The following is a 23,656-nucleotide window of genomic DNA, read 5'->3' as shown; positions in this document are numbered from 1 at the left end:
GGCCAATCGCGGCCACTGAAAATCATAACTGTATCACTTACAAACCAAAAAATATAATCTAATTCTTATGAAATGGTAAAAAAAAAAAAAAAAATCTATTTTATTAGCCTGGTCACAGCAACAATCCGATTAATTTTATCCAAAAGACTACTTTGCAGAAGGAAGAGACTCTGGAGAAGCCCCTAAAACTTATCAGCATATCTCCATCTCCATCTAGGAAAGAGGGAACAGAGGGAGCAGTCCTGGCCAATGGCCCAGGTGGAAGATATGATTTGAGGACACGATCAACATGTATCACAGCCCCAACAGACATAGTAAGATTATCCACTTAAGTCACCTTGCTCCAATGCCAGGTTGGCCTAGTTGGCTTTTACGGTGGATTTTTCATAGAAGGATGGAGTCTGACAACCTGAGTGTGAGTGTGCCTGGAAGTTCTATTTCTCACTGTAAGCAATGAGCTGGTATCCTAAGTTTTACCATCAATCTCCTATGATTCGGACTCTAAGAGTCCCAAGATGCTCAATCTGGCTACACTGACAAAAATCAAACTTCCAGAGCTGAAGCTCAGACCCTGGAGTGTGACAACCCCAGAGAAGACACCTGAGCAGGGATTCAGTCAGTCTTCCTCTCCGACATCATGCACCAACCATAAAAAAACTCCAACTGGCTGAAATTAGAAACTCTCTCTGATCCAGACGTTTCCTCATAGGTTTGCTTCAGTGGAGATACTATTTTATCATTAAACATCAAGCATTTAAAGCAGACTTGGGAGAGCGTATGTGAGAAAAAACATCAAACAAGCAACAAGACTAGGCATATAACTCCTCTCCAAACCACCCTGCAATATGACCTTTAATAGTGCATATCCTCCTGTTCTACTCACTATGAAACCTGATGGATACAGGCCCCCCCCCCGACCCCTCACCACAGGGAGCAGATTCCAACATCTAAAAAATGGGAGTTCAGGTTGAAGCAATGCTAGGTGGTAGAGTCATTACAGCACAGCCCCTCTGGAGAGATATTCTTGATAAATTAATTACCTGCAATTTACATACAATTACCAGTTTACTGGCTGGCCTTTTGTTCTGCACTTCTCCAGGCCTATTCATTCATTTCCAACAGCATACCTGCCTATAGTGTACAACAGCAGTAAAAGCTTCAATGCAACACACTTTAACTATTAAAACAAACTCATATTTATCTATTGGGAAAAATATTGATTGCAGTGATTCAAAGGGGCATCCTTAAAAAACGGGATATAGGGCTGGGTGCAATGGCTGACGCCTGTAATCCTAGCACCTTGGGGGGCCAAGGAGGGTAGATCACTTGAGCCCAGGAGTTCAAGACCAGGCTGAGCAAGAGAGCAAAACCCCATTTCTACAGAAAAATACAAAAAACTAGCTGGGCTAGGTAGCAGGTGCCTGTAGTCCCAGCTACTTGGGAGGCTGAGGTGGATCATTTGAGCACAGAAGGCAGAGGTTGCAGTGAGCTGAGATCGTGCCACTGCACTCCAACCTGGGTGACAGAGCAAGACCCTGTCTCAAAAAATTAAATGTACATTAAATTTAAAAAGGAAATTTTCTTTAAAAAGAAATGGGATATAAGTGGCAGAAAGAAAATCCACTGCAGAGTAAACATTATAGCAGATTGGCAATTACCTCCAAACCAGGGCAGGGTCCCATAGGCTAGACTAGCAGCCCAGAGCAATCCTAGCACACATCATGCCCTTCTCTAGCAGGATGGAGGGCGCCATCAATGTTGATGCAAATTAATGCTGCAGTGGTAACAGAAGAGCACCTAAGGTTTGTGGGGGAGGGGAATAAGAATGAATGTTAGGGCTGGGCACGGTGGTTCATGTCTTTAATCCCAGCACTTTGGGAGGCTGAGGCGGGCAGATCACCTGAGGTCAGGAGTTCGAGACCAGCCTGGCCAACATGGTGAAACCCCGTCTCTACTAAAAAGTACAAAAATTAGTCAGGCGTGGTGGCACACACCTGTAGTCCCAGCTACCCAGGAGGCTGAGGCAGGAGAATCGCTTGAACCCGGGAGGCAGAGGCTACAGCAAGCCAAGACCGCGCCACTGCACTTCAGCCTGGGTGACAAAGCTAGACTCCGTCTCAAAAAATAAATAAATAAATAAATAAATCCACAAGAATCAATGTTAGGTCTTTGGAGGCCAAATCAGAGTAGGAATAAAGGCACTAATCTCTTTAAAGCTAAAGTTGGCCATTGTGAAGGGAAGGCAATAAACAGCGAGCCAGTCGAGCCTTCCTCTCTGCATCCTCAAGCACATTAAAAGACCTGATTCTGGCCGGGCGTGGTGGCTCACACCTGTCATCCCAGCACTTTGGGAGGCCGAGGCGGGTGGATCACGAGGTCAGCAGATCGAGACCATCCTGGCCAACACAGTGAAACCCCGTCTCTACTAAAAATACAAAAAAATCACCGGGCATGGTGGTGGGCACCTGCAGAGACCATCCTGGCTAACAGTGAAACCCCGTCTCTACTAAAAATACAAAAAAATCACCGGGCGTGGTGGTGGGCACCTGCAGTCCCAGCTACTCAGGAGGCTGAGGCAGGAGAATGGCATGAACCCGGGAGGCGGAGCTTGCAGTGAGCCGAGATCGCGCCACTGCACTCCAGCCTGGGGGACAAAGTGAGACTCCGTCTAAAAAAACAAACAAACAAACAAAAAAAACGAAAAAAACCCTGATCGTACAATGTCAGCACCAGGAAAGAACATCTTGAAGAAAGGCCCACACTGCCCAAAATCCAGGTCACCTCTTCCATTCTCCCTCTCTGGATATTTGTGTGAGGCCTCTTCCTCTTGTCTTGACACCCAAGTAGCTACTCATTAGCATCTATTGCATACACGTGAAACTTACTGCTCCTATATAGTACAACCACATGTATCTTAGGGTTTTAAAATGAGTAAAAAAAGCCAGATGTGGTAGCTCACTCCTGTAATCCAAGCACGTTGGGAGACCAAGGCGGACAGATTGCTTGAGCCCAGGAATTCAAGACCAGCTAGGCAACATGGCAAAACCCTATCTCTACAAAAAATACAAAAATGAGCCAGGTAAGGTGGCACATGCCTGTAGTCCCAACTACTCAGGAGGCTGAGGTGGGAGAATCACCAGAGCCTGGGAATTTGAGCTGCAGTGAGCCGTGATGGCACCACTTCACTCCACCCTTGGCAACTGGAGTGAGACCCTGTCTTTAAATAAATCAATGAGTCAAAAATGAGCCTGTCAAATTGTTACCTTTATTTAGGGGCCCTCCGTCTCAACACATTACCTTGAGAAAGTCAAGGAAGCTGTGTCAGCTTTCTAACTACCAGAAAATAGCCTTCTAGAAGACACAGACTTTATCCATTAGCCTCATTTTGTGAGTCACTTAGTGCCACCACATGTATCTATGTTATCTGTAGGGTCAGTAGTAGTGGTGGTGAAGAGAATATGCTTGGAGTGAGACAGACACTGGCTGAACCACTATCTATCTCACTGAGGGACTGTGAGCAAATGACTCCACTTCTCTGAGCCACCTCTGCCATTTATAAAATCAGAAGCGAGGGCGGGTGCGGTGGCTCACGCCTGTAATCCCAGCACTTTGGGAGGCTGAGGCGGGCGGATCACGAGGTCAGGAGATCGAGACCATCCTGGCTAACACGGTGAAACCCCGTCTCTACTAAAATACAAAAAATTAGCCAGGCATGGTGGCGGGTGCCTGTAGTCCCAGCTACTCGGGAGGCTGAGGCAGGAGAATGGCGTGAACCTGGGAGGCAGAGCTTGCAGTGAGCCGAGATCGCGTCATTGCACTCCAGCCTGGGTGACAGAGCGAGACTCCGTCTCGAGAGGAAAAAAAAAAAAATCAGAAGTGATACCCCCAAGGTCAAAGGGAGCTGCAGGAACTCAGTGAGGTTAAAACTTCCCAATCCCTGAGTGTTCACTCTGTAAACCAGCTACTTTGTGAAGCAACTTATAGGCATTATCTCATCTCACGTCACATCTACCCTCTGCAGTAGGTTGTACCATCCCCTTGCCAAATGAGAAAACCCTACCTCAGAATTAAATCTGTGACAGTGCCAGGATTCAGCCCTGGACCATCAGCCTGCAAAGTTAGCTCTAATATATTTATGTAATGCTTGGCTCAGTGTAAGTACTTGGGAAACAGACTTCTATTTTGACATTGTAATAACTCGTGGTATCAGCAATCAACCAGCAGGATCAGCAACCCCTGGGGAAGGTGGTTAGAAATGCAGGATCTCAGCCGGGCACGGTGGCTCCCACCTACAATCCCAGCACTTTGGGAGGCTGAGGCAGGCGGATCACCTGAGGTCAAGAGTTTGAGACCAGCCTGGCAAACATGGTGAAACCCTCCTGTCTCTACTAAAAATACAAAAGTTAGCCGGGCGTGGTGGTGCATGCCTATAATCCCAGCTACTTGGGAGGCTGAGGCAGGAGAATCGCTTGAACATGGAAGGCAGAGGTTGCAGTGAGCCGAGACTACACCACTGCACTCCAGCCTGGGTGACAGAGCCAGACTTGGTCTCAAAAAAAAAAAAAAAAAAATTAAATAAAAAAAAAAAAGAAAAAGAAATGCAGGATCTCAGCCTCCACTCCAAAGCCCCTGAAACAGAATCTGCATTTTATCAAGACCCCACTGACCTAACACATTGAAGTTGGGATGCACTGACCTATAATTCATCCTAGCTTCTCTATGTACAGTTACTCACTTCTACCTGAACAACCCAGTTTTCCTCAGTTTTCCACAAGAGGTTTGGGCAGTGAACAGTATATCGTGCCAATCCCTATGGGGGTTTGTAAATGCTTTAAGTCATAGTGGGAAAGAGCAGGTCGCCAAATACACCCGTTTCCAGTGGGATATTTAGTCTAAGCTTCTCATCAGCCTCTTATCCTACTTTGCTTTTCAAGAGATGTTCATGTTGAACCAAAAAAGGAGACTTTAAAAAGTATCTTTTCAGGACAGAGCTGGGCAACAATGATATTGGGCATCAATCCACAAAGGTGAACTAAGTCACTCAATTAGAGGAATGAAATCAAGCCTTTAATCCAACACCATAGCAGCGCCATCTGTGGAAATGCTAATTACCCTTCTAGCTCCAGCGCCTTGTCTTCCAACACTCCATCATTACCTTGGCAGTGCTTTCCATACCAAGGGTACCAAATGGCTTGAGGAAGGACATCCATACCTTTAATGCCCATGGCTAGCTTTAAACACTTCTGTCATCTATTTTATTGCATTACAAATGATTTCCCTGCATTTGTCTTTTCTACCCTGGCAGGCTCAGCCTCAAGTCACTGAGGATGCCTCCTGTCCCAGTTAAGATTCTGGCTGTAAAACTGCCTGGCCAAACAATGTCTATCGCTTGTCAATAATTAGGACGCCAAATCACAGGTAAGGTGATGATACCCTTTCCCCACAGATGGAAAGGGAGCAGCTATAAATGGATAATATTTCCCACTAGCCTAATGAAGGCTCCCAAACATCTGGTGGCTCTAGCAGAGAGCAATGAGGCATCAATGTCAGTCACAGCCACTATCAAAGAAAATGGTGTGCAGGTCCAAAAGCCAGCAGGCAGACTGGTACCAGACAAGGTACCACGGTGCTACTGGTTTCATTAAATAAGCACTTCCACAAGAATAAGACTATACTGCCTGAAGCTGCTGTTTTGACATCCATTCTCACAAAAAAAAAACACAAACATTTCTGAGCTGCTTTCAGAGGCCTTCAAGGAGCTCACTTCTTTTGCCAAGTCTTTCTATGAGGAAGCTAACAGAGAAGAGATTTTTCAAAAGTCAGACCCCACCTCAGGCACAACCACATTCTCTTAAGTGTATCATGAGGATTGGAGCCAGAAGTCTGTGTCAGTCAGAAGGCCAAGCTGGTTCACAGCACCAGGAATACACAGAGGGGAACAAAGATCTTAACTGGCTACTTTAAATTTCAAAGCCCTGAGAACGTCCACAAAAACACTGCATGCATTTCCTATGGAACCCTGCTAAAACCAGACACGCCAGAGCCCCAGCACTTTCCGAATTGTAAGAGTTAAATTTGGGGATGTACAGAAAGGCATGCCACCTCCATATCCAAGTGACAAACTCACCACTGACTTGCCTTGCAGTATTTGCCAAGTTCCAAAATAGCTAGTTCAAGCCAATTCCCTGTATCCTTCTAGGAATCATCAGTCTACATATGGCAACAGAAGAGTTGGCCCATATTGTTTCTCCCTGAAACCTGCCTACAACCTGCTGAGTTCCCATATGTGGATTACTAAATTCTAGAAGGTTAGAAAGGGATTGGCTTTGATTCTCATGTAACTTTCCTACCTTTATGGGAAAATAGTTCAGTTTGGCTATCCTGTTGGAATCATATCAAGTCTTTCTGAAATGTTCAGTAACACCTGGCAGGAGAGATCTAATAGCACAAAGGATATAGCCAAAAGCCTTTGTTCTTACATCTAGGTCAAAGGAAGACAATACCTTTTTTGTAATTAAGGCAGACTGGAAAAAAACAGAGCAGAGGGATTCCCATCACCACAGAGGGACTTGCGTAAGCAATTTGGGAACATAACCAAGATACAAATGGCAGCGGACCCAGGAATTAAGTAGAGTCTAAGCCAGAGCTTGCAATTACTATTAAAGGTCTAGCAACTATTGAACATCTATTGTGCACAGGACACTGTACTAGGCACTCATATGTCTAACCACTATCCTATGAGAGGATATGATCAGCACCATTTCATAGAGGAGAAAACAGAAGTTTAGCAGCTTGACTAAGGTCACACAGCCAATAGAAGGTGGAGGAGGAACTCTGATCTATGAGGTCAAAACCCACTCTCCACCTTGCTCTGCTCTTGAAATGTAGGACAAAAGTAACTGGAACAGCCCTTCACACCCCACCTCTGGGACCCCAGGATCCCACCCCACAGGGCTTTTCTACCTCCAGTCAGTTCCATTGTCAGCTTTTCGTTTTCAATCATTTTCTTCTTTTCTTCTAGCTCAGCAATCAGGTTCTCTTTCAGCTCAACCTTCTTGTCTTCAAATTCTTTCACTGCTGCCTTCTTTTCTTTAATGTAATTTCGTTCCACTTGTTCAGTCTGAGCAAAAGAGAAACACAGGCTGGGAGTACACGGCCCTGGGAGCCAGGGCTCCAACTCAAAGTCTAACCCTGTCCTCAACAGCAAAGAAAACACCTTTGCTAGAAACATGACAAATACAGTTTCCCCCTCACACACACTTGCAGTAACAGCGTGTCTGAGAGCAAGCTTTCCAGTGAGGGTATAAAATCAGACCCACGTGACTTTTGCTTATTTTTGAGTATACCTCACTTGCTACTCAGATATTTTTTTGCTTCCACATCCCATATTTTATACTAAAACACATTTCTCAAAGGTAGTAAATAATCGCTCATAAAGTTACAACTTCAAAGGGAAATAGATTCTAGATAAATTGTGTATATTCAAAAAGTTACTATTATTTTTGATACAGCAAGACAAAAGAATGGAACATCATTAAGAGCCTGAATCCCAAAGTACACATATATTGATATTATACTAAGACAAAAATTGTACATGCCTCCGCTTTTCAAATCTCGCCATTGTGGTGAGTGACATCGGGGCCTATGGTGGGCTAGGGATGTGAGTACCTCACTTGAGTGTACCTTCAGGCTGATGACGTGATCCTTCCGGCTGAGTGACTGTGGGCACCAAACTGATTTAAGGAAAGTGGGTTCCAATAATGTGGCTCTGAAAAACCATGACTTTCTCAAAAAGTAACCCCTACACACATGCTAGCCACCCTGGGAGCAGTACATCATTCAGGATTCAGGCCCTCATCTCATCACAGCACAGAGTCTGACACAGAACCAGCACTCAGGTGTCCATGGAATGAACGGAAAAATTAGAAGTCTGTCTTTTTTTTTACTGGCCCAGAGAGTTGCAGCTGTAAAACAGAACTGCTGAGCCAATTCAGAGATTGAACTGCTTCAAGGACCAATATCAAACTATTAGGCCGTTACACCTCAGAGACTTCCAAACAGCTCTAACACGAGATAAAAGTCAATAAGCAGTGAGGGGTGAGTATTCCTTATTTCCCTGTGATAAGCAGAGGCTGTGCAACAACAAATGACCAGACAGGATGTCTAAGCTGAGACCAAATGTCCTTTAGTCAAACAGAACAGTGGTGAAGGCTTCCAAACTATCTATTTGGTGATAGAAGGAAAAGCCACCAGATCAGGACTGCAAGATTCCAGTCTCAGACAGGGCCTGCAAACCCAGAAGATCTGTGGTACTTACTTCCAGCTGGAGGAAGAGTTCTGCAAGAGATAAAAAGTGCAATTAGATTTGCTAGGCTGTGCCACCTTTCTAGACACTGATGTTAGCATTCATTTAGAAGCAGTAATTGCTTTCTGAAAGCATGTTACACAGCAAATGTTTTCATCAGTGAAATGTTGATATACACAAAGGGAAAGGACGCGAGAAGTACTCAAGTCTAGTTAAAATGTGGCCCTGCCAGCCTGCCAACATGGTGAAACCCCGTCTCTACTAAAAATACAAAAATTAGCCAGGCATGGTGGCAGGCGCCTATAATCCCAACTACTTGAGAGGCTGAGGCAGGTAGGAGACTCACTTGAACCCGAGAGGCAGAGGTTGCAGTAAGCCGAGATTGTGCCACTGTACTACAGCCTGGGTGACAAAGTGAAACCTGGTCTTAAAAAAAAAAAAAAAAAAAAGTGGCCCTGAACATATCAGCTGTGGCAGTTCTAGAAGCCTGAGGGCAAAAAACGTGCAGCTGGAACCAAACTCCCCCGGCAAAATAAACTTATCCCGTCTTTCACTCAGTCCACCTGCCAACAGTCCCCACAGTGGCAGGATGGGGCAAGAAGAAATATGCAATTACTCCAGAAACAGAGTGGATGTGATGTTTTTTGTTTTGTTTTGTTTTGTTTTGTTTTTTTTGAGATGGATTCTTGCTCTGTCTCCCAGGCTGGAGTGCAGTGGCGCAATCTCGGCTCACTGCAAGCTCCGCCTCCCGGGTTCACGCCATTCTCCTGCCTCAGCCTCTCCGAGTAGCTGGGACTACAGGCGCCCGCCACCATGCCCGGCTAATTTTTGTTTGTATTTTTAGTAGAGACGGGGTTTCACCGTGGTCTCGATCTGCTGACCTTGTGATCCGCCTGCCTCGGCCTCCCAAAGTGCTGGGATTACAAGCGTGAGCCACCGCGCCCGGCCTGGATGTGATGTTTTAAAGCAGTGATCTCCAACCTTTTTGGCACAAGGGACCAGATTAGTGGAAGACAGTTTTCCCACGGGCTGGGGCAGGGTAGGGGGGCAGGCGGTGGGTGGGGGAAAGCAGCCCAGTGGTCCGCAGCCTGGAGGATGCAGACCCCTGGTTTTCTGGGGGGTTCTGGTTTTTTTGAGACACCAGACTGTCACCCAGACTGGAGTGCAGTGGCACAATCTCGACTCACAGCAACCTCCACCTGCTGGGTTCAAGCAATTCTACTGCCTCAGCCTCCCAAGTAGCTAGGATTAAAGGCGCAAACCACCGCATCTGGCTAATTTTTGTATTTTTGGTAGAGACAGGGTTTCACCTTGTTGGCCAGGCTGGTCTTGAAATCTTGACCTCAGGTGATCCACTGGCCTCAGCCTCCCAGAGTGCTGGGATTACAGGCGTGAGCCACTGCCTACGGCCAGGACCCCCTTTTTAAAGCACTATATGAAGGGCTATGTGTGGTAAGGAAGGACCTTCACAGATAATCCACAGGACAGAGGCTCCAGGCACACCTAGGGCTTCACTGTCAGGCCGCCAAGCTCTGCTCATGCTGTCTGTCCCCGCAATGCCCTCTGATCTCCTATTCACATTCCCAAGTTCCTGACTGAATGCAGCCCCCTCCTGAGGCCTTTCCTGCTGACTCTTCACACATCATGCCCTTCAGATGCCTTAAAGCACCCATCTAACAGCACGCAACAACTTAGCACCTACCATGTGCCGAATGATTAGTAACTGTTACCTAGCAGCTCCCCTCACCACTAGATTTATAATAGAGTACAAACCTGTCTACAAACCCGCAACTTGAAGCAAAATTGCTCCATGGCTTCTACTCTTTCCTGGGTGACAGGGGGCTGTGCATACAGTCCACAAAGATTCTCCAGGGGGTGCTATTCTCAGTCTACCAGGGGCTCCTTTGCAAACCTGGCAAATGCTATGGACCTCTTCCCCAGAACAAAGTACATATACAAACTCCACAGAATTCTGACAGTTCCAGGAACCCCAGATTAAAAGCCCAGATGTTGATTAACAGTTGTTAACACAGAAAATTAACTGAAGAAAGGGACAAGCCACTCATTATTTTTTTTAGCCCCCAGAAATCCTACCCACTTTGGCACTGGGAATTGCTGGGCATAGGAACCCAGGCACACCCAACCCAATGTGATCATTCCTATAACAGCTTCAGATCTGTACCATGCACAAGTGGGCCAGACAGCTGGAGTCCTGTGCCATTCCAAGAAATCACGCCTTGCACCAACAAGTCAAAATGACAATTAGCACTTAGAGGTGGCAGTTGTTTCAGTTAAAGCAGCCAGACACCACTAAAGCAGGTGGATCATCTCTGCAAAGAATGTGCTTTTTAAAGCTCAAGTCGTGACTGATTTAGGAGCTCTTCTGCATTTTTACCTAGGAGAGAGAAATGTGAAAGAACACATGAGGGCCGGGCACGTTGGCTCACCCCTGTAACCCCAGCACTTTGGGAAGCCAAGGCGCGCCAGGCAGATCACCTGAGTCAGGAGTTTGAGAGCAGCCTGGCCAACATGGTGAAAACCTATCTCTACTAAAAATACAAAATTAGCCAGGTGTGGTGGCAGGCGCCTGTAATTCCAGCTACTCGGGAGGCTGAGGCATGAGAATCGCTTGAACCCAGGAGGCGGAGGTTGCAGTGAGCTGAGATAGCGCCACCACACTCCAGCCTGGGAAACAGAGTGAGACTCTGTCTCAAAAAAAAAAAAAAAAAAAAGAACATGCGAGGACATGATTGAGAGTCTAAGCAGAATGAAGAAAAACAACTCAATATTCACTCTGCTGTTCTAACTTCAGAAATGTGACTCACATCCATTTTCTTTCCTTAGCTCCATCTTATGCCAATTCCATGAGGTATTAATATTCCCCTCTACAGATGGAGAAATTGAGGTTTCAAGAGCAAATATTCTGCTTAAAGGATCAGATCTAAAGTGAGGAGGCAGGATCTGAACCTAAGACCACCTCCTTCCACAAATGCCACCTCCTTTATCTGCTAAAGGGGAAGTCTCAGAAGAGTAACGGGTTGAGGATTTTCAAGACATCTCAAGGAGGTGCTTCAGGAACTCAGACAGAATGGGGGTAACAGCAGGGAGAGGTAGAAGGTGGAAAGGCAGACAGCTAATAGCTGGGGCTCCACTTTCTCAGCGCCCACCCACACTTCAGCCCCTTTTCTCTCTGTTGGTATGCACTGGGCAGCTTCTCACTGAGGAGAGTGAAGGGTTGGAGAGTCACTGGCCCAGAACGAAAGATGACAGCAGCATGAGGAGTGGCACCCAACCCTCATTTTAAAACCCATCATTACTTCTACCATCGCAGGAACAAGGACTCTGCTGGCACCCAAACTGCTGGCTGATGAGCATTAAAAATTCAACACATACACGCGATTTCCTGTAATCTCAGGAATCCATGTTTACACACTTCAAACAGTTGTCACATCTTACTTTCTGCATGGCTCTTTAACTCGGTGTTCCTTAACTTTACACATGTGGCATCTTTTGTCAATGAAACACCAAGTGTCCTAAAGTCAAAGCAATGTGTTACATGACTTTATATTGCTCGCAATGCTTAGATGTAGCAGGTGCTCGATTCATTTTTGTTGAAAGAATACATTTACTCTATACAACTAATCAAGTGTGCCTCTTCTCTAAATTCTTACAAAAACAATACTTGGGGAAAATAACAAGACGACCCTCCCCAATCCTAGCACAGAATACCAAAAGAAACAAACTTAAAATGGGACGAAAACGACCTACAATCCTTTTCCTCATCCGCACTTCTGACTGTACATCAGGCCAGCCATGCAGACATGAGCAAGAGGGTGCAAGACTACTCTTGGGGTACCAGGGAGAACAACCTAACTGCAAGGAGCCTCCTCAGACACCCTCCACTACTGGGCCATTCCTTAGCAACAGAAGCAAGAGATGAAACCACTTTCCATAACCACAGCTTGGAAGTCTCTTTTCCGAAAACTCTTCCTGACAGAGTATCCGGGATACGTTTTGGAGTATAGCTCTTAGGGCTGCATTACACCGACAATTGGCAAATGGTCAAACATTTAAAGATGATTCATTTCCATTTAAAGGAGCCTTACCTGCATTCCGTATCCTCTCTTTGTACTGCTGATCTAGTTTTTTCATTCTCTTCTGATATTCCTGTAATGTACCTGATTTTGAACATTTAAAAAATAAAATTATTGTGAATATAAATCTGCTCTACATTTTGCTTCCTAAAATTATCCTCTAGCATCAACACTGACTGTTTCAGTAACACCAATGGAAGACACACCTCAGCAAAGTTAACTCTGGTTCTTCACCAAGGCACACAGCAGAAACCACTAGGGGCCTATTTAAAGTCCACCCAACCCAGTGGATCAAGGGTCTGTAGTGAGTGAGGGGGAGTGGAAAAGTGCCAACATCTCCACACTATTCTGATCAGTTGCTGCAACAGTGTGAATCAACGGGCCTTCCTTTACTGGAAAAGGTTCATTCTCTTGGCCGGGCACGGTGGCTCACGCCTGTAATTCTAGCACTTTGGGAGGCCAAGGCGGGTGGATCACCTGAGGTCAGGAGTTCGAGACCAGTCTGACCAACATGGAGAAACCCCATCTCTACTAAAAATACAAAAAAAATTAGACGGGCATGGAGGCACATGCCTGTAATCCCAGTTACTCGGGAGGCTGAGGCAGAAGAATTGCTTGAACCCAGGAGGCAGAGGTTGCGGTGGGCCGAGATCGCGCCATTGCACTCCAGCCTGGGTGACAAGAGCGAAAACTCCGTCTCAAAAAAAAAAAAAATAGGTTCATTCTCCTTCAGTAAGGTCTAGGTCAATGCTCTCTAGTCAAACCTTCTGCAATGGTGTGTTTTATATCTGCAATGTCCAATATGGCATCCACTAACCATTTGTGGCTATTTTAGCACTTGAAATGTAGCTAGTGGAACTGAAGAACTAAATTATTAATTAAATTTAAACAGCCACATGTGGCTAGTGACAATATTAAACAGATCAGGTACAGATTCTAACCAAATCACTATTCATTTCATTGCTCTTCCCACAAAACAGTTAATTATGAGAGGCCCATCTTGTGGGGGGGAAGTGTTTCCTGATTATAATGCCCGACCATGGGCTAGTCCAAGGGCGTGGATCACTCACAAGCAATAAAAGCACATAGTAGAAACAGCAGTTTCAGGCCGGTTGTGGTGGCTCATGCCTGTGATCCTAGCACTTTGGGAGGCTGAGGTGGGCAGATCACCTGAGGTCAGGAGTTCAAGACCAGCCTGGCCAACGTGGTGAAATCCTGTTTCTACTAAAAATACAAAAATTAGCCGGGCCTGGCGGCGGGCGTCTGTAATCCCAGCTACTTGGGAGGCTGACGCAGGAGAATCGCTCGAACCCAGGAGGTGGAGTTTGCAGTGAGCCGAGATTGCGCCACTGCACTGCAGCCTAGGTGACAAAAGCGGAACTCAGCCTCAAAAAAAAATAAAAAGAAAAAGAAAAAGCAGTTTCACTGACAAGGGGACTCCACAACATGAAACCGAAGAGCTCAGCTAACTGTCCCCAGGACCTCACAGTGTGCACACCGCTGTGCTAGATGCTCCTCGTGCACTATCACATCTACTCTTACTTTCTTCATTTTGCAGATCAGAAAACAGATTGAACAAGAGAAACTAGCGTGCCCAAGGTCACATTACTAGAAGCAGGGAAACTGGGATTCCAACCCCTCACAAAACTCCAGAGCCTGCACTTTTTTTTTTTTGAGATGGAGTCTAGCTTTCTCGCCCAGGCTGGAGTGCAGTGGCGCGATCTCGGCTCACTGCAAGCTCCACCTCCCGGGTTCACGCCATTCTCCTGCCTCAGCCTCCCGAGTAGCTGGGACTACAGGCACCCGCCACCACGCCCGGCTAATTTTTTGTATTTTTTAGTAGAGACGGGGTTTCACCGTGTTAGCCAGGATTGTCTCGATCTCCTGACCTCGTGATCCACCCACCTCGGCCTCCCAAAGTGCTGGGATTACAGGCGTGAGCCACCACGCCTGGCCTCAGACAGAGCCTGCACTCTTAACTCCGATGCTGCACTGCCTTTAGCAGCCACCAGCATTTGACAAAATACAATCTTTCAATTTAATAAGCAAAAAAGAGAAAACACAGTGTGAATAATCCACAAGGTCATTAACATTTGGTTTAGAAAAAAACAGTAAAACTTTATTCTTTGATAACAATGTCTCTCCTAAAAATATCTAGCTTTAGGCACAGAGGCGTTCAATTCATGCTCCATTGAAAGTCCCAAGTGAGATTTCATTTGAAGAAAGAATCTCATACATGTTGGAAATAAATTTTTCAAAATCAAGGAGTTTGAAAATCACCACTTTACTGACAGCAAAAGATAGCAAAATGTACTGGATAGCTAAGATCAGCCAGACCACGTTTTAAATAACTCCCACAGAGAAGTGAAATACACAGATTTCAAGGGTTTGTAATATTAAGCATATTTAGAAATGCAGGATTCAATCACACACCAACCTTCTTGCAGTTGTTGCAACTGCCTCTTGAGAGAAGCCAGTTTGTCCTGATACATCCTATAAAAAAAAAAAGTCACACTAACAGATAAAAACATTCAATACTCATTTCCAAAATAACCTACTCACAGAAATTAGCTGGGCTGTTATGGGAAGGTCATTAATGTCCTTCAGGGAAGAGAGGAAAGTAAAGTCTGCTTGCTGGCTTAAAATGCACCAGCAGCCACAGGGATCAGAAAGGAACAACAAAGAACCCTGTGTTCCTCAATTTTATTCTAATTTTGTAGATTCTCCCATGTTATCCCATCTTTACAGAATCCGTCTAAAACTTGCAACGATAGCAGATTTTAATAAATAAGTGACAATGATAAACAGGCAAGCACACACACAATGTAGAAATGGCATTAAACACAACTCTTACATCGACTCTACAATTAGCTTGTAAATTACAAGAGAGTAAGATTATGCCTTCAGCATGTTTTTCTATGCAGATAGGCTTAGCAGTGTGAGAAGTAAGTCAATAAACCTTCACGTCATTTTTTAAAGCACTCCTCTTTTAGGATCAGAGAAATAACAGTAATTCAGAAAGAAAAGTTAAAAGGCAGCATTTACTTGCAGCCCCGGCTGGATGGGAATACACAGCACACACGAAGCAAAAGCATTTGGCATGTTAGTTTTTTCCTCTCACACCTAATGGATTATAGGCAGTCATAATTTCAGCAAGTCGGTTTGAAGGTGGGTTCCACATATAAATCACATTTCAGCAAATATTTTTGCTTCTACCTGAAAAACACCCCCAACTTAACAGTGATAAAAACAAGATTTGTGATCTGAAAGAACACTGTCCAACATATAACAAGCACAATAACCTTTTGGTGTATGTGCTGCTGAAGTGAGCGCATGGGCGTTATAACCTTTTTAGTGCTCAAATAAGGGCTGCAAATACAACCCAACCCTCTGTAAGGGGAGGAGAGTAGGCAGAATTTCAGACTCACACACGTCTGACTCTTTTAGGGCAAATTCTGATGCACTTTCGATTTCCCCTTGAATTCATGAGGCATTCCATTTTAACCGAAATTGTTTTCTATATCATCAAATACTAAGGGAGGCCAGGTGAGGTGGCTCACACCTGTAATCCCAGCACTTTAGGAGGCCAAGGCGGGTGGATCACTTGAGGTCAGGAGTTCAAGACCAACCTGGCCAACAGTGAAATCCTGTCTCTACTTAAAAAAAAAAAAAAAAAATACAAAAATTAGCCAGACGTGCCGGGCACGGTGGCTCACGCTTGTAATCCCAGCACTTTGGGAGGCCGAGGCGGGCAGATCACGAGGTCAGGAGATCGAGACCACGGTGAAATCCCGTCTCTACTAAAAATACAAAAAATTAGCCGAGCGTGGTGGCGGGCGCCTGTAGTCCCAGCTACTCGGAGAGGCTGAGGCAGGAGAATGGCATGAACCTGGGAGGCGGAGCTTGCAGTGAGCCGAGATTGCACCACTGCACTCCAGCCTGGGCCACAGAGCGAGACTCTGTCTCAAAAAAAAAAAAAAAAAAAAAAAAAAATTTTTTGCCAGACGTGGTGGTGGGCGCCTGTAACCCCAGTTACTCAGGAGGCTGAGGCAGAAGAGTAGCTTGAACCCAGGGGCTGGAGGTTGCAGAGAGCCGAGATCATGCCACTGCACTCCAGCCTGGGCAACAGAGTAAGACTCTGTCTCTTAAGAAAAAAAAAAAAAAAGCTGGGCACATTGGCTCATTCTTGTAATCCTAGCACTCCAGGAGGCCGAAACAGGAGGAATGCTTGAGCTCAGGCATTCGAGACCAGCCTGGGCAACACAGTTAGACCTTGTTTCTAGTAAAAATTTTAAAAATCAGCTGGGCATGGTGGCACGTGCCTGTTGTCCCAGCTACTTGGAAGGCTGAGGTGGGAGGATCAATGGATCGAGCCCCAGAGGTTGAGACTGCAGTGAGCTGCTATCATGCCACTGCACTCCAGCCCAGGCAACAAAACAAGATACTGTCTCAAAAAAAGTGGCCCGGCACGATGGCTCAGGCCTGTAATCTCAACACGATGGGAGGCTGAGGCAGGCAGATCACCTGAGGTCAGGAGTTCAAGACCAGCCTGGCCAACATGGTGAAACCCCGTCTCTACTAAAAATACAAAAAAAAAAAAAAAATCAGCCAGGCATGGTGGCGCATGCCTGTAGTCCCAGCTACTCGGGAGGCTTAGCCATGACAATCACTTGAACTAAGGAGGTGGAGGTTGCAGTGAGCCGAGATTGTGCCATTGCACTCCAGCCTGGGTGACAGAGTGAGATTCTGTTTCAAAAAAAAAAAAGTAATCTGTCTTTATTCAGCACTGGTTAGACCTAACTGAATTATCCCTTTGAGTTCCAAAGCACAAAAACAACGCGAGAATCCAGAGGATGCCCACAAAACATTGGCAAAAAGGACCTAAAGGGAAAGGAATATGGATCATCTTGTTAAAAGGTAAAGGAACTTTAAAAACCTAACACATTCAACAAATATAAAATATACTTTATACCGTTTTCCATCTGGGTGTATGCTAAAAGTGAGAGGTTTTCGTTTCTCTGAAATCTGTTCAGCTGTGGCTCTGTCTGAAGACAGTGAGAAGGCTTGGGTGAGAGCACGTGCAAACGTGGACAGAGCACTGGCCTGAGAGTCAGCATGAGGCCAGGCAGGGTCGCTCACGCCTGTAATCCCAACACTTTGGGAGACCAAAGCAGGTGGATCACCTGAGGTCAAGAGTTTTGACACCAGCCTGGCCAACATGGAGAAACCCCGTCTGTATTAAAAATACGAAAATTATTAGCCAGGTGTGGTGGCATGTGCCTGTAGTCCTTGCTACTCGGGAGGCTGAGGCAGGAGAACTGCTTGAGCCCAGGAGGCAGAGGTTGCAGTGAGCCGAGATCACGCCACTGAACTCCAGCCTGGGCAACAGAGCGAGACTCCGTCTCCACAAAAAATAAATAAATAAATACAAAAATTAGCCGGGCATGGTGGTGCATGCCTGTAATCCCAGCTACTTGGGAGGCTGAGGCAGGAGAATCACTTGAACCTGGGAGGTGGAGGTTGCAGTGAGCCAAGATTACACCACTGCACTCCAGCCTAGTCGACTGAGCAAGACTCCATCTCAGAAAAAAAATAAATAAATAAAAATGAGTAAGTAAATAAGTAAGAGTCAGCAGCCTATTTTTCAATCGTGGCTTCTCTGAGCTCTCCAGGCCTCCAGCACCTTGTCTAGCACACTAGTGCAGTGAGTTCACACTCACCTGAGAACCCAGTTGCTTCAAGACACCAATTACCCTCTCTGTGCATTGGTTTGCCCATTAAAAAAGAAAAAAAAAAAAAAAAGGCCGGGCGCAGTGGCTCACGCCTGTAATCCCAGCATTTTGGGAGGCCGAGGTGGGCAGATCACAAGCTCAGGAGTTCGAGACCAGCCTGGCCAACATGGTGAAACCCCGTCTCTACTAAAAATACAAAAATTAGCTGAGCATGGTGGCGTGTGCCTGTAATCCTAGCTACTCAGGAGGCTGAGGCGGGAGAATCATTTGAACCCGGGAGGCGGAGGTTGCAGTGAGCCGAGATCCTGCCACTGCACTCTAGTCTGGGTGACAGAGCAAGGCTCTGTCTCAAGGAAAAAAAAAGTGGTAAAAGGTCCTCTCCTATTATACGGCCTCATTCCCTCCCCTGTGTCCATTGCCCTCAAGATTCTTTCTAGAGAATACTCAACAGAGTTTTATAACAGGAAGACTGATAAAATGTAATTAATTTAAAGTGGAGAAATTGCAAACATACATCATCTTTGGAAACGCTATGGTCAAAATCATACACACAAGGTCACTACACATTAATTATCCCTTATCTGAAATGCTTGGGATCAGAAGTGTTTTGGATTTTTTCAAATTTTAGATTATTTGCAATATACTTACCAGCTAAGCATCCCAAATCCAAAAATCTGTAATCTGAAATAGTGCAATGGGCATTTCCTTTGAGCATCATGCTGGCATTCAGGAAGTTTTAGATTTTGGAGCAGTTGAGATTTCAGATTTGGGATGCTCAATCTATATAAAGATGTTGTTGTCAATTCTATGTTCCAAAAAGACATAGGCAAATCATACTCACTGTTCCTTCATCTCTACATAGTCTTCTTCATCATGCTTTGCCAGGTCAGTTTCACTGGCATCCTCAGTGTCTGAATAAAGTTAGGAAAGAGGGGCTAGTTAAAATCATAATTCACAAAGTTGGCGTCACCTGACACAGAGTAGGCACTCAATAATGTCCTATAAAATCAATTTCTATTCAATGCAGGCTTGCACAAAGCCATCAATGAAAAACATTACATACAGTTAGTAGGCCGTCCCTATCTGCAAACACGAAACCTGTGGACACACAGGCCAATGCAAAGAATTTGAGTATCCTCAGGTTGTAGTATCCATGAAGTCCTGGAACCAGTGCCCCATAGATACCGAGGGACAGCCGTACTTCAGAAAAGGCCATTTCCAACTTCCGGTCAGATTTATGCAAAAAGCTTGCCTTTATCTGAAATGCAGCCACAGAATAGGGTGTCTCAGGCACAGGCAGTTATGGTGAAGGCTGCTACTTCTGCAGAAACAACAATGCTGGCAACTCAAGAAAGGAGATGCAGACATAAGATTAGACACTGCAGGCATCAAGCCTTACTCACTGCTCCAGAAAAAAACTCGTATGTACGTTCTCTCCTGATACATACCCAGCTGGAACCCTTCACACATTTTACATCAGGATACACGGTTGTCCCTCAGTATCTGTGGGGGAATGGTTCCTGCACCTCCCTTGGGTACCAAAATCCTCAGTTGCTCAAGTCTCTGACAAAATGGCATAGTATTTGCATATAGCCTACGCACATCTTCCAGTATACTTTTTTTTTTTTTTAATGAGACACAGTCTCACTGTGTCACCCAGGCTGGAGCGCAGTGGCACAATCTCGGCTCACTGCAACCTCCACCTCCTGGGTTCAAGCGATTCTCCTGCCTCAGCTTCCCAAATAGCTGGGATTACAGGGGTGCACCACCACACCCGGCTACTTTTTGTATTTTTAGTAGAGATGGGGTTTCACCACGTTGGCCAGGCTGGTCTCGAACTCCTGGCCTCAAGTGAACCACCTGCTTTGGCCTCCCAAAGTGCTGGGATTACAGGCATGAGCCACTGCGCCAGGCCAACAGTACACTTTAAATCATTTCTAGATTACTTAGAATATCCAGGCCAGGCATGGCAGCTCATGTCTGTAATCCCAGCATTTTGGAAGGCCAAAGCAGGAGAATCACCTGACGACAGGAGTTCCAGACCAGCCTGGCCAACGTGGTGAAACCCCATCTCTACTAAAAACACAAAAATTAGGACCAGGTGCAGTGGCTCACGCCTGTAATCCCAGCACTTTGGGAGGCCATGGCAGGTGGATCACCTGAGGTCGGGAGTTTAAGACCAGCCTGACCAGCATGGAGAAACCCCATCTCTACTAAAAATACAAAATTGGCTGGGGGTGGCGGTGCATTCCTGTAATCCCAACTACTCGGGAGGCTGAGGCAGGAGAATTGCTTGAATTCGGGAGGCAGAGGTTGCAGTGAGCCGAGATCTCGCCATTACACTCCACCCTGGGCAACAAGACAGAAACTCACCGTCTCAAAATAAAATAAAATAAACAAAACAACAAATAAAACCACAAAAATTAGCCGGGCATGGTGGCAGGTGCCTGTAATCCCAACTACTCCAGAGGCTGAGGCAGGAGAACTGCTTGAACCCAGGAGATGGAAGTTGCAGTGAGCTGAGATCACGACACTACAAACCAGCCTGGGTGAGAAAGTGAGACTCCACCTTTAAAAAAAAAAAAAAAAGCTTACAATACCCAATAAAATGTAAATACTATGTAAGTAGTTGTTATTGCTATACTGTTTAGGAATAACAAAAAAAAAGTCTGCACATGTTCAGTACAGATCCAATTTTTTTCCTGAATATTTTTGAGCTGCGCTTGGTTGAATTCACAGATGCAGAACCCACAGATATGCAGAGCCAACTGTATACAATAAAAAAGCGAAATCTGACACAAATAATTAAATATTTTCCAAGTTACAACTAAAGGGAACAAGAAGGAGGCCAGATGATCAAACGAAAACTGTTTCAGAACATCTTAAATACTGTTCTTAGAACAAGCTAATGGCTGGGGTGTCTACAAAATTTTAATAGCCCCTATACTGGAAGGAAAAAAAACTCAATTTTGGCTCCACCCCGCCCCCTCGTGGGTAGGAGATGCAGTGCAAGTGCTTCACATTCAAAATCTGTGGTTAAGCCGCGTCTTCTGATGGAGTTAAACCGAATACAGTCCTTCAACTTTGTATGTCATGCATATGCAGCTGTCTTTTGTAAGGCTGTTGCAGATCCAGTTCCCCACAAACCCTTCTCCCCTCCTTCAGTCATGAGGCCTTCCCTGAGTTCCTGTCATGGTCAGCCACATTACTTGGCACTCGGGAAACTCAGATGAATAAAACGTAGGCCCCATTCCAAACAGCTGATCTAGCTTTTGCTTCACGGCCCGATTTTGTCCCAGAATATTCCACTCATATATCGGTCTCTCTTTATCTCCTATTTCTCCTCCCTTGATCTCTCACATTTCATCACCTTCCTCCTCCTCCATCCCTCCAAAACAGGGTTCCTCACACTTGCCAAATTATAAAGCCCAGTTTGAAAAGCAAAGCTCTGAGACGCTATGATGACAGTGTGAAGAGCATGGGACCGAAAACACAACACCTGGGGACCATTAAGCAAATCCCTCCCTCTCTTACCTGTTTCCGGGAGGGGGCGGGTGGGGAGAACATATACGGAGCATTTACAGTACCAGGCCAAGTACTTTGTGCGCATGTCATTTAATCCCTGTACCGACCCTAGGAAGTGCTTTCTAGGGCAGGTGTGGGAATTAAACAGCTCCATTACAGTTGGGTAAATCGAGGCTGGAAAACTTAAGTTTACAAAGCTGAGTTAAGCGACAAAGCCAAATGTAAACCTGTACCTGGCTGGTTCTAGGTCCCTTTCCTTTAACCATCCTGAGTTCTCAATAGTGTACTACCTAAAATATAGCTGACTTATGCATTTCGGGGGTAGGGAGGGGCAACTTTGGACTCTGATGCTCTCAGACACAAAAAAGGGATGAACTACACTCGGTGTATTCAGTAAATGAGTTTCTAATTCCTACTAGTGAAGATGTGAGGTTCAATCAGAAGCTGCTGGGAGGCACGACGGGGTCTTAAAGGGACCCCCAGCGTGACAACATCTAAGTCCTCTCTCCCCATCACAGTCGAGTGTAACGCACCCAGGGCTTCCCCGCTACTCCAGCACGGATGGGGGTAGCTTCCCCGAGCCCCTCAACTCCCGGCGGCCCCTCCACGCAGCCCCAGGCCCCGGAGGCCGCCCCGCCCCTCTCCCGAACAGCCCCACCCCCTCCCCCAGCGGTCCCACCTCCGCTCCCGCGGCCGGGCGAGCGGCAGGACTCACCTTCGTCCGACTCGCGGCCCCGACAGCTGTGTTCGTCGTCCTCGGCGCTCTCCAGCTCTTCGTCCTCCTCGGGGTAGTACTCGGGGGCCGGCGGCGCTCCAGCCTGGGCCGGGGCCGGGGCCAGCAGCCCCGCGGCACTCATGTCGCCTCTGACCGCAGCTGAGCGTGGCCCACGGACACCACGGACACCGCGGCCACCCGCGCTCGGTACTCGCCGTCTGCCTAGCAGTGTACGAGGCAGCCCCCAACTGGAGGAGCGGCAGCCACGGCGACCCCTTCCCCGTCTCCGCCGAGCTCCGCCCCCCGCGCCCGCGCTCGGCAACGGGGGCCTCGCGCCGCAAGCGACTTCCGGGTCGAGAGCTGCCCGACGACGGCCTGACTCCGCCATCCTTGGGCGAGTGGAGATGCCGCTGGACGCCCCCGTCGCCACAACCTCAGCCCTTTCATCGCCGTCTTAAAATCCTCAACGTGTAGTGGGGGAGGGGCAGAGCCAGGTTCGCTAGAGTCAGGCAAATCTACGGGCAGGCCCAGCAGCGGTCAGGACCCCGAGGCTCGCAGGCGACTTCCGGAGACAGCCGCCAGGCGGCGCCTGGAGCTAGAACTAAAGCGGGGATCGTTAGCGACTTAGAGGCGGAGGGTTTGAAGGGCCCTTGACAGGTGGAGGTGGTCTCTAATTGAAGAAAGAGAACGACGCCACCTGCCCCCTTATTAGGTCGGAAAACCTAGACATCCAGAGTGTGCGTGATCATGCAGCCTGGCTCCTCCTGTGACTAGTTAGAGCTTTATTAAGAGCTAAAAGACAAGGATGCTGATATTCCATCCTGGGGACAGCAAAACAGTATTTCCCCAGCCCTTAGGAATCCTTTCTCTTTGTGTAAGGTTTATTCGGTAAGATGTTCCCCCGGTTTTACAAATGAGAAACGAGCTGTCGTTTGCTTAAAAAAAAAATAGTAACGTCTAGTCTGATTTTTTTGACTCCGAGACCCAGGCCCTCCGCGGTACAGCTGCCCTGAATATTAATTTTTTACAAGGTGCTTTTGCTTAATCCAACAGCTTGCTCTGAGCTCTCAATTGAAGAAGGAGAGAATTTGCCTACCAGAAGTTATTTGGCTAAGGCCCACGTGGAAGCTTAAAAAACAGGAGAGCTGAGTATCTGCAAGAATTAATTTGTGCGATTCCCTTTGAGTAGAAGAGGGACACGGTGTTTTAAGTTTTGCTGAACGAATAGATTTAAGGTGTCCCTTTAGCTAAGAGCAGTGTGGTCTAGTTGTGTGTAGCGAGAAAA

The 23,656-nt window shown here is 46.5% G+C and overlaps 1 protein-coding gene across 2 annotated transcripts in view; it reads right to left on the bottom strand.

The window, feature by feature from the left end:
- SUDS3 (SDS3 homolog, SIN3A corepressor complex component) overlaps nt 1-22,697 on the bottom strand; it is a 42,897-nt gene extending 20,200 nt beyond the window's left edge. Inside the window, exons 1-6 of one of the 2 annotated variants that reach the window (XM_003274454.4) lie at nt 22,372-22,697; nt 18,973-19,042; nt 14,837-14,892; nt 12,412-12,483; nt 8,318-8,337; nt 6,964-7,120 (exon numbers count right to left, since the gene is read on the bottom strand). In XM_003274454.4, coding sequence (XP_003274502.2) covers nt 6,964-7,120; nt 8,318-8,337; nt 12,412-12,483; nt 14,837-14,892; nt 18,973-19,042; nt 22,372-22,513 — 517 coding nt within the window. In that variant the 5' untranslated portion in view covers nt 22,514-22,697. Of the gene's footprint in view, nt 1-6,963; nt 7,121-8,317; nt 8,338-12,411; nt 12,484-14,836; nt 14,893-18,972; nt 19,043-21,665; nt 21,959-22,371 lie in introns of those variants that run through there. The other variant, XM_030821487.1, reaches the window with a different exon arrangement.
- Nucleotides 22,698-23,656: the final 959 nt, after the last annotated feature.

This window comes from Nomascus leucogenys, chromosome 10 (assembly GCF_006542625.1).
Source record: "Nomascus leucogenys isolate Asia chromosome 10, Asia_NLE_v1, whole genome shotgun sequence".
Classification (NCBI taxonomy): Eukaryota; Metazoa; Chordata; class Mammalia; order Primates; family Hylobatidae; genus Nomascus; species Nomascus leucogenys.
This window is presented reverse-complemented; position numbering and strand designations above follow the sequence as displayed.